Here is an 11,034-nt window from a genome sequence, read left to right on the forward strand (position 1 = left end):
GGTTATGCTACATTAATGCATTGATATACTGTTACATTAATCTTCAGTCTGACTAAAGAATCATTTGGTCCTCTCATTTCATTAAAACGTACGTAACAAACAGAACCCACTTCAAGGGGTGGAATAAGAATGAGATGCTTTACAACAAGTTATGTGCCTCTCTCTGAGAGGCAACTGTTCCAATGCAATGGTGAAAGGATTTCTCATGTTTCTATAGTACCTATACTTCTTATTTATACTGGTTTCCTTCCCTGATAAAAGGAGTCATGATCCCTAATACTTTTCCAAAAATGATACAGACATATAACAGGAAGCTTGGGAAAAATGAAAGAAAATAGTAAAAGGTTCTGTACCACATAATCCTCTGATTGACGTGTAACCATAAGCAGTTGCAAGAGATCCAGCACATTAGAGAAGACTTCCTCTTCCTCACTTCTATCTGATGATACATTAAGTGTAATATGACCACAGCTGGGAATCTTTTGTCTTTGTTTAAACTTCCACTCATAATGTATGGTAACAAAAATAAGAAATCTCATATTACAGAAAAAAGTCCAAGTCAGGATTGGTGCATTCTTTTGTTCCTCTATAATCTGTCTCTACCATGTTTAGGAGGAATAAAAATAACCCAACCAAAACAAACAAAAAATTACCCTGCATCAGAGGATAGCTATTAATTCCCATCTATTTAGCAAGGGTTCAAAGAAAAGCCATTTAAATAGCAAATCAACTTAAACGTAGTAAAAATTAGGTCATGGGAGTAGAATTTCAAGAGCTGCATACACAATTCGAACATGTGCAAGTACTTCCTTGCCCGTGAAGTGAGATTCCTAGAAAATGAACTTTCAGGGATTTTGCCAAGCCCACATCCCCACCGCACTGTAAAAACGCCTGTGCACTGTGGACATAGTCAACATACTGCATAGCTTCCTGAAAGTTGTTTGCTTTTCTCCATCTTCCCCTGCAGCCATCCCAAACAGCTGGCCACAGGAGAGTCTCACAAGATGAAGGTTTAAACCTGTGATTTTTCTGCTTACAACTGAAGCACTTCTTTCAGCTCCCATGATCAAAAGCAGCTCAGTTTATTGAAAAGCAGACAGAAGAGTGAACTATAAAACAAGGCCCTTAATCTTCTACCCCAACTTCCAAAATAATTACAAGCAGATAATGGAGAAAGAGAAAATGGATCAATGAAAATGTTTAGTGAGATACAAGAGGGGGACATCCTCTGGTGATTCACATGTGCATCAAAGAAAGGGTCAGCATCACCAGCAAACAAGCACCCTTCTTACAAAGCCTTTAAAACTTGCTTGTCCTAAGAGCTTCCAGTTTTAATATTACACTTAAACTTTATCACCAACAATGGTAGAAGTATAGCAAGCCAATAACTTGCCCACAGCGCTTAGTTATGTATTACCTGTACTGATCACATATCTGCAGATAAAAAGCTAAGCATCAGTAGGCTTGAACCAGACAGGTTCTTCATAGCAAAATGCTTTTTGCTTTCATTCAAGCATAAAATATGAGTTCGGGAATTTGCCCTCCCTGTACCCCAGTGCCATTTGTACTGTCCGAAGAACACTGAAACTGAACAGTCACCTTCCCACACTGAACTTCTGTCATTCCTTCTTGTCCAAAATAGCTGAGTTCATTACCATCCAGAATCACGCTAGCCGTGTAAAAGGTGTCAGGCTCAATCTGCACTGGATATTCAAACCACACGGGAAAAGTGTTACTAGAACCGTCTGAGAAGTATTTACTCAAGTTCTGGCCAAGGATAACTCCTTGTCGTTTGAGTTCAATCTTGGCACTGTACTCTGCCGATCCACAGCTGGACCCGTACAGCCCAAAGCCAGCAATAAACACTCTCTTATCAACAGCAAACTGGATGCTGTCACACCGGCCCCGGTAGCGCCACTGGTTGCTGCGGTAAGCACAGGACTGGAAACGGTGGCATCGCTGGGGAACGAGGCCTTTCCGGGGCTTGCTCACAAACTGTAACTCTGGCTTCTTGGCAGCCGTGTACCAGAGGAAGATATCATTGGTTTCGTTGAGAGTCAGAATCCCAGACTGAGCAGCACCGTTGGCAAAGTCATCGAGTGCCATGGTAGGGATGCGTATCAAGTACAGAGCCTTCCCAAGGACTTTGCGCTTGTTCTCTATGGTAGCTGTTAGCTCTTGTCTCTGACACTCCACTTCAGCCCAGTTTAGAGCTGCTTCGAAAACAACAATTTCTTTGGCATTCAGAGTCTCCCTTCGGAGAATGCTTTCAAGTGTCTGAAAATCAATGTCACAGAAACCCTCAGACTTCAAAGCTAGCTCGGCTTGGGCATCAATCACTTCCCAACAGCGCTGGGTCAGGTCAGGTTCCTCGAATAAGCAGCTCTGCGAAAGCAGCACACAGGCATTCTTTGCACTTAGACTTGTCTCTAGAAAGTTGACGCAGGCGCGGGCAAGATGAGGGACGATATACTTCTTGGCAGCATACAGAGTGGCCAGTACGGTATCTGCAGCCAAATCAATTTCATCACAATATATGTATCTGAAATAAAACACATGGGTGTAACACTGCTGCTTAATGCAAACACGTAATTTGTCAACAACATCTGAAAATTTGGAACAAAGAATATTTAAGTGGCTCCACATGAAAACTAAGCAGTGCTTTTGGAAAATATTGATTAAATCAACAGAGAAAGTACAAACCAAATACATCACTCATGCTAGGACCAGTAAGACCATGGAAAGAAACAGGCTTAAATCTACGGTGAATAACGCTTCACATTTGGGGTACATGCTATGTAGACAATGGTAATGTTTACAAACTATGGCCCCTCCAGCTCTGCCTTCCTTCCGTGCATGCTTTGGCTAATGAGAGGCTGCCTGCCCCAGGCAGTAGCTACTCAAGGGCTACCTCACTTGCCTAACACAACAGTCTGTAACATGCGCTACAAAGAGTGCTTGGATGGGTGTCTTGTAACGGTGAATGGCAATTTATTGAGGTGTATAGATAAATACATAAATGAAAACAAGTTTGTTGGGAATAATTAAGTAGTCTAAGCAAAGAAATGCCATCAAAGTATATTAGGTGCTATCTATTTTCCATAACTACTGGGTTGGGGCTTTTTAGGGTAGGGTAGGGTTTACACAGGGTGACGAAGCATACCGGAAAAGGAAAAGGCACAGAATTATAATTTTAGGTTTCTTAATGCTTACAGCATCCTAGCTCCACTAGCACAGTGGAGCCAGAGTCTGAGAGCACTCAGTCTAGAAACTAAGTGCTCTCAATCTCATTGCATAAGGAGGAAAAAAGCTTTACTGCTCTGCTACTGTGGGGGAAGAGATGAAGGTGAAATTCTATTTATGTGACTAAACTGCTGGGGTTCCTGCTCAGAGAAATGAAGCATTGTGCAGTTTGTTCTTTTTAATATCTCATGCTCCAGGGCCCCTCTGCAGCTGGTGAATGCAATGTGCTAAAACCATGCCAAATGCAATTTTACTCTTCATAGGGATAAGCAAATCTTGATGGTTATGGTTGATAAAGTGTCTTCCTCCAGTAAAGCTGCAGTTGTATGTGACCCTGTAGTAATTAAATTTTTCTAGATAGTAGGTTTCCCAACAGAAGGAATTCTGTGCAGAACAGATGAGCTTATAAAGTGGAATTAGTACCTACACTGTTCACAAACCATGTAAACGGCACCCTTAGTGACATGGTTTAGTGGTGGCCTTGCCAGTGCTGGGGAACGGTTGGGCTTGATAATCTTAAAGGTCTGGTTGATTCTATTATTCTGGTTGTAAATATCTTTGCATTTTTGCAGGTGTGGGGTACTATTCTCTAAGCCACACTTCACAATAATTCTTGAGCAGGTACTGCTCAAGCAATAGAATAACGTCTAAGAGGTTTCAGAGAAAAGGAATACTTGCACAGACCCAAACCTTCTTTTTTTCCTTTATTACTTGGTTTCAGCTGGGCTTTTGTAATAACAAAGAGCACATCTATATATCACTGGTTACAGGCTCAGCTCCTTAGTCCAAAAAAATTTAAATGTAACAATTCATTCATTTTTATGATTCTCCTCACTGTTCTCCAGCTCTTTTCTCCTCTCTATTGCTTCTCTTTGCCTGCTAATACAGTGGAGAATGATGACATCTGTTTTAAACTGAAACAGTACAAAAGTAGCTAGTTTAATATTCATGAAAGCAAAGAACTAATATCACTGATTTACAACAGACACAGCACAGATTGGCTGTCAGCACTACTCCACACTTCTCACTCTGCCAGTGCACCTCCACTCTGGTTTGCAACTACTGATATCCCAGTTTCACCCTGTTCTTAAAGGAGATTCTGCCAGACCACAGGGTTTGATAAGTTTAGTAACACATTCATCCTGAGATGAGACCATGGTTCTAACCTGAACAGTCAAGATTAGGGTAAAATATAATAAAGACAGGAATTCAGTCTGTCAGCTAGACTATGACTTTAACCCTATTTTTAAAACCGGAGAGAACAGCCAAAGCAATTTTACTGGGAGAATAAGAAGTATCTACCAGTTTCCTATGTTAAATGTGGCAATACCTCATCTGATATTTGTTGGCAGCCTGCCCGCTATATAGAACAAGTCAAGAAATATTTATGTTATAAGAACTTGCTGTCCAGGGAAACTAAACAAAAAAGCCTCAAAACCAAACCCTCAAAACCAAACTCAAAGTGTTTTCTGACAAAGATTATACTGCACCTCTCCTGACTGGAAAAAGAAGCATATGATGGATAGGGCTGCTTTGGGATAGGTACAAAGTCTTTTCCTTTTGTAGCAGAAACACCAGGAGCCTTCTGCCATTCGCTGCTCACAGCAGTTGCAAGCAACACTCATGGGGCTGAGAAGAAGAGAAGTGAAGGGGACCACGGCTTCCCCCAAATGCAGCACATGCACTGGCTCCTGTGATGAAAGGAATGCTGCACTGCTGAGCAACATCCCTTTCCCTTCCCTGCACCATCTCTGGCGAATGCAGACATCCCTGGCGTTTGCAGACAGGGGAGCACTCTGCAGGTTCAGGCACACTGCATCAGTGGAAGTTAGCGGTGGCAAGGTCAGCTCAACATCCGCACAGACCACAGACTTTTTGTTTTTTCTTAAATTGGGTTATTGTTTGGTTTTTTTTTAATAAAAGCTGAGAAGATGAAAACTTCCATGGTTCCAGCCATGCTCTCAAAGATAGTTTCCTAAATCGCCATGGGCTAAATAACATGTCAAGACCTAGATGTCAGTACTGATACTCAATTTTCTAGGTTTGCTCTCTGAACACATTTTTTAATGATAGATTCAGAAAGCATTCACGTTTCCTATGGCAAATCATGTTTAGCTACAGTGAAATAGATTTGCTGTTCAAAAAGAAAGGGGGGTCAGGAGAATCTAAGTATCTTATATTTGTGCCCTGTAAAATTCTGCATGAAAGTAAAGCTCAAGTCTGAGTTCTGCAGAAAACACCTGCAAAACCAGAAAGGCCCAAAGCAAGGATCCATAATGCAGATACCTACATAACGTCACATCTAACTTCATATTCCAGGTCTATAGAACACCTGTGTGACTTTAGCTTTTCACGGCAGTTACTGACATTTGCACAGCACATTTCTGATGTTCATCTATAAAAACTCTACGCAACAAACTCTTCATACAACTTTGAGCATTCATCTACAGTGCCACTGAAATGTAAACGAAAAAAGGAAACCATTCTGCAATCACAAGCTAGTCAAAACAATCTATGAAATACATTAAATTGCTAGACAGTGATTACATCTTTACCTGCAAGAAAATCTGCAGCATATTGAAAGGATCATTATTAGATACTAATGTATATATGTTATCAGAAAGCAATGGCAGTTACTAAATCTGAAGGCAAAAAACCCTCAAAGCCACAGCATTTCTGTGATGGGCATCTCACTTTAATAATTAATTTATAGATACATTCAAAGACAATTCAGCAGGAGAGCTGCTTCATTATGCTCATTTAAGAAAATTATGGCATTTCTTATCTTTGCAAGAAGAAAAATAATGATCATGTAAACTGACTGTTCTTCTTCCATTAGAATAAAAACCCTACTTATATAAACAGCCTTTTTATCATTTTCCAAATGCACCAATATGATAGATGAGGAGAAATTTAATTTGCAGAGGCTATATTCAATAACTTAAGGTCATTTTTGTAAGACAAGACCTGAACATAGCAAGTTTATAGAAGAGCTGGAAAGGTATCAATAGACAAACCCACCAATTCTAGGTTTGAGAAGGGTTTTTTTGGTGTGTTTTTAACTTCTCCCTATGCTTGCAAAGTAGAACAGGGTTTTTTTTTTGTTACAGCTGACAATTCTTTTTAGTAATTCCATTCCTTTGTGTAACGTGTAGTGACAAATCAGATCAATAGGCATTACAGTATACAATGTGCTCAAAGATCCCCTGTCAAAGTCATTATTTATAACTGCCTACATTAGTCTAATATATGCGTGCCTGGAAGTAGAGGGGGAGAGCAAAATGAGGTAAAAGTTTAAAACACTTCAAACACAAAAAGAGGAATCTTTTACACATCTGCTTTCTTTTTGTTTACATGCAAGTCTAATAGTTTAACTATGGTATTACCAGCGCATGTATACATCAGAAAGGAAAACACATCCAGGAGATGGATGATGCTTACTTCAGCATTGCGAGAAAAGCAGCAGGCTCAACATCTGGTATACGGATTTCATCTTTGTCCTCAGCAAGCTCTCCGTAAAACATCGCGTGGAATACAGAGCTCCCAACAGCCAGGACATACTGTTGAGAAAGGGAAATCTTATTTCATGCTTTAAACTGAAAGCACTGCCAACAAAAACAATGTGGGAGAGCCACACTGAGCATACTGGGCTTCACTGACAGACTCTATAGACACACTTCAGTAAGTAATGAAGTCAAACTTAAGAACAGAATTACATGTTTTCCCTGCATTAGCTACTGGAAAACCATCATATCCACCACAGAAGTTAGCTATTTCTAGAAAATCTCAGGAGTACAATAAATCAACAGCATAAAGAAGCACACCTAACTTTAAAATGACTGCATTAGCCCAACAAGTGTACTATTTAACTGAAAACACAAACAAAAGCAAGGGACAGACTATTCCATTGCATGTAGCCTTTTAAAACACAGAATTAGGGCTGAGCCAGACTTCCATGCTATGTCCTGCTGTAACCGTGGGAGCTCTCCCCCGCTATCCCTGCCCAAGCTGATAATGCAGCTGTTGCTTACTTTGTGTCCTGGCAGCCGCTGGGTCCCACCTGGTGGCCCGACCACAAAATGAACATCTGCCATCAAGTCATTGTTGAACATCACTGCATTTCTACAAACAGAGGTAGCATGTTAATTTATGGCATCCAGTAACTTTGTTCTTTCCCCAGACCCACAACACTGAATTTCTTAATAACTTAAAGTTGCATGTCAGTAAAGAGAAGCAGGTCACGCTTTGTTTTAAGCTCCTTTACACATCATCACACAAATATACTAGAGAAAAAACTAAGGGGGGCTGGGGAATGTGTTGTATGTGCGTGCAATAAAAAAAAACACGCCCGAAGAACTCAAACTTATGAGAACTTTTCAAAGTCAGGAGCATGTATCACTGAAAATCCCTACAAAGGTCTAAAAGCAAATCTGCTGCAGCTTCCAGCAGCATTTTTATTTACTCAAGACCAACAGCTGCACTGTCTGGAAAAAAGATATTAAGATATTTTCCATTATCAAAACGCTTGTTTCACACACACAGGAAAAGAAAGAGAACTATGTTTTCTTCAGCAAATTAATGAATAACTAAACGTTTGCACTACAAACATTTTACTACTTTTTCACCACTCCATTTAAAGAGTAAAAATCAACTGCCCTGCACTTACCTCTCTCTGATGGTTGGATAAAGTCCTTGCCAATTAGGTGCCGGAATAGTGTTGTTGTTATTGAGATTTTGTTGGTGGTACTGCTGGACAGCAGTTGTATTAGTGTTGGCTGGTTTCTTTCGGGGAAAAATATCAGCAGCCATCTTCTTCTTCTTTTTGGTCTTCAAGGTAATGATTTCATAGCAAACTGGAGGCAATTTGCTGCTGCTACTGCTGCTGCTATTTCCCTTCTTAGAGCTCTTCTTGGACCTGTTCTTGACCGTCTCTGGAAGCATCAAGAAGAAAGTGAGACATTTCATGTTCTTTCCTTTCTCATCTACCATGAGTATACTTGTCTGTAAAGCTAGACAGCCTAACTAGCTAAGAACATTAAGAAATGCACGTGGAAGCTGTTAAACAGAGAGCAGGAGAGCTGAGAGTTTGCTTCTTTTCCAGCAAGACAAGGTGACCTTTTCAGCGCACCGAGTAAGAAACTGGCTTTAAGTTTGATCCAGTACTTGAATCGTTAAATACATCCCCATCATTCCAGCCAGTTTTATTTCTTTCCAGATCTCTTGATCAGGAAAGAGCTACAGCCTGTGAAGAGGGCTCGTGCTTGGCTGCAGCATTGCCTTTCTGAAGGGGGCTAAGCCAGACGTGCACGACAGCACTGCTAGTCTGCTCAGCAAGCTGAACTTGTGCGTTGAACTGCTCAGAGCAGAGTAGGTATTGCAGCCCTGCAGATGGAGTCAGGCAGCGTTTGGTGGGAGCCAATAGCTGAAGTCACCGATAAGGATTGGAGCCAGCCACACAGTGACACCTATTGTAACGTACGCCACTCTGACATTAAAGCAACAGCAATTGCACTCCTTATTTCATACGCAGCACTGAGTAATAAAGTAATAAATGGCACACACAGTTGCGGAAGTACATGACTGGCCAGAAGCGGGTGCGTTTTAGCTCTCCTTGATGCTGCTTGGATTTTCACGGGGGAAGCAATAAAAAGTTGAAATCGGGTAGAAAGACGTATTTAAGTCTAAATATTTCTGTGGGAGCTATTTCCACATGCAGTCGGTGTTAGCGTGACTTCATTTGTTTCTAGTATTCCCACAAATCCCTACCATAACAGTTGTTCAGAAAAAGCATGCTATAGATATCAGAACCAAATTAAAGCAATCAAGTAGCAGCAGTAAAGACAGCGAGGCAGTTAAATAATCCCTTTCAGCACGGCTTCTACTCTAGTGTAACATGAATAGAGATGAGGTCACAGCTTTAGCTTTAACTCTTTATGTTTCTAGATAACGTAACCGCCTTTGACAGGGGTCCCAAATCACTAAGCAGCGCTAATTAAACCAGCTTACACCAGCCATGGCTGCACCACATCAGAAGAAAACTTCGAGATGTGCAATCAGATTAAAGCAAACCCGAGTGAATATACTTAATCAATATTTCAAAGCATTAAATGAAGAAGTCGGAATGATTTAGTCTCAGGCAGAAATCACTCCTTGCCATGCAAACACACTCTGATTTTATTCACACGTTCTGAAATAAACAAGATATAAGGTATGCCAACCAAACCCATGTAAATAGGAAAAATGACCAATTTTCAATCATCAGTTTACTCAGAACTTAAATTTAGATCAGATTTACTTAATAGTAGGTCAAGTGTATAAAAACCCAAGCAAGCACAGCACAGAAATAAAAATATTAGGTATTTGGTGTCAGTATTTCACACCTTAAAATATCAGAGGGAGATAATTCATATACAAACGCGTAATTATCTTCAAATCTTTAAGAAAAAAATCTTCTTTGCTTTTAAAGCAAATTTAACCACTTTTAACCATAATTAGTTTTGCTGGACAAGAGCACAACAGTGAAATTAAAGTGATCAAAGGTTGGTGGAGAAATGGCTGACCTTGCTGTAATCCCTGACAGAAATCTGCCCCCCACATTCAACAGGAGCACAGAAATGTTACTGGGGCTGTTTACTGAAATACCATCACAATGGCTTGAATCAGCAATTGCTGTGGCTTTGTAATGCAATCTCAGAATGACTTTAGCTTTAAATGAAACTGTGCAGGTATTTCAAAGATTATCAGGTCTCCTTGGGAGACACTCTGTATTTAAGCACTAACATAACGCCCTGGCAGTTGGCCATCTAGAGACTGTGCTGCAGTGGTTTGAGATGACACCATTTCCAGACACACATTTGTCCTCTCTGCCTGAAGTCTCTGCTTATGGAAGGGGGAAACAGAAGGATATGCATCCATGCCTCAGCTGCTACCAACCCAACATCTTAGCGCAAAAGCTCCTTCACTAGTAATTTAATAGGAAATGGTCGGTGTTGCTGAAAGGCAGAGATACATTTCTAAACACACTGAGAGGCAGGTTATGTAATCTCCAAAGAATTAATTTCTAGCAAGCTTTTCTCCCCTCACACACCCCTTTTTTCTTCTTTATCTGCAAGAGATTGATTTGGAAGGAAAACTAACAACCTCAGCCATATTGAACTGTAGAGAGGTAAAGGAAGGGGTCAAGATTTAAAAACTCATCCCGCAGATGGGATGTTTGTAAGTGCTTGTAACTGAGAGTTTAGAAGAGGGACACAGCAGGTATTCTTTGCACAAAATCTGAGCTTGTTGAGTTTGCATAAGCGTTTTTCCTCTCCTTATGTAAATTTCTCAGCCCTTCTAGTTACAAAAATAACCCTTTTGCCACTGCACAGGACAGACATTTCAAAAGGAAGAAGTTGTAAAAAAAAAAAAACAAAACACCCTTAAAGATACAAAAATCCATGCACTCTTCAGAAAATCTGATTCTCAGCACTGCAGTTAGCAAAAGGTGAAAGTAACAGGGGTTAGGGGATTCATGCGAGAGATTAGATTTTCATTTCATAAATCCATTTTATAGACTACCAAAGAACATAAAAATCAAGGTCCTTGAACACTTTTTCAAATCATTTGACCAGTACAAAACCAAAGATGATACACACAGCAGAAAAAGATGACTGGGAGGCTATAGAAGAGAATGACAGAGAGACTGACTGGTCAGCTCAGTCTGGGAAAGAGATTGTAAACACGAACCTGTGTGAGTCCACCATTCTTTTGACTTCAGTAAAACACAATGCATGTATAGCATGTTGTGCT

The 11,034-nt window shown here is 40.4% G+C and overlaps 1 protein-coding gene across 1 annotated transcript; it reads right to left on the minus strand.

Moving 5' to 3' along the window:
* Positions 1 to 1,509: 1,509 nt before the first annotated feature.
* BTBD3 (BTB domain containing 3) lies at positions 1,510 to 8,232 on the minus strand (the record flags this gene model as incomplete). The annotated part of the gene is made up of 4 exons (XM_080616683.1): positions 1,510 to 2,542; positions 6,685 to 6,803; positions 7,275 to 7,365; positions 7,910 to 8,232. 4 exons carry the CDS (start codon positions 8,230 to 8,232, stop codon positions 1,510 to 1,512), a joined length of 1,566 nt encoding a protein of 521 aa, XP_080472809.1.
* Between the last annotated feature and the right edge of the window lie 2,802 nt (positions 8,233 to 11,034).

Source organism: Psittacula echo, assembly GCF_963264785.1.
Source record: "Psittacula echo genome assembly, chromosome: 4".
Classification (NCBI taxonomy): domain Eukaryota; kingdom Metazoa; phylum Chordata; class Aves; order Psittaciformes; family Psittacidae; genus Psittacula; species Psittacula echo.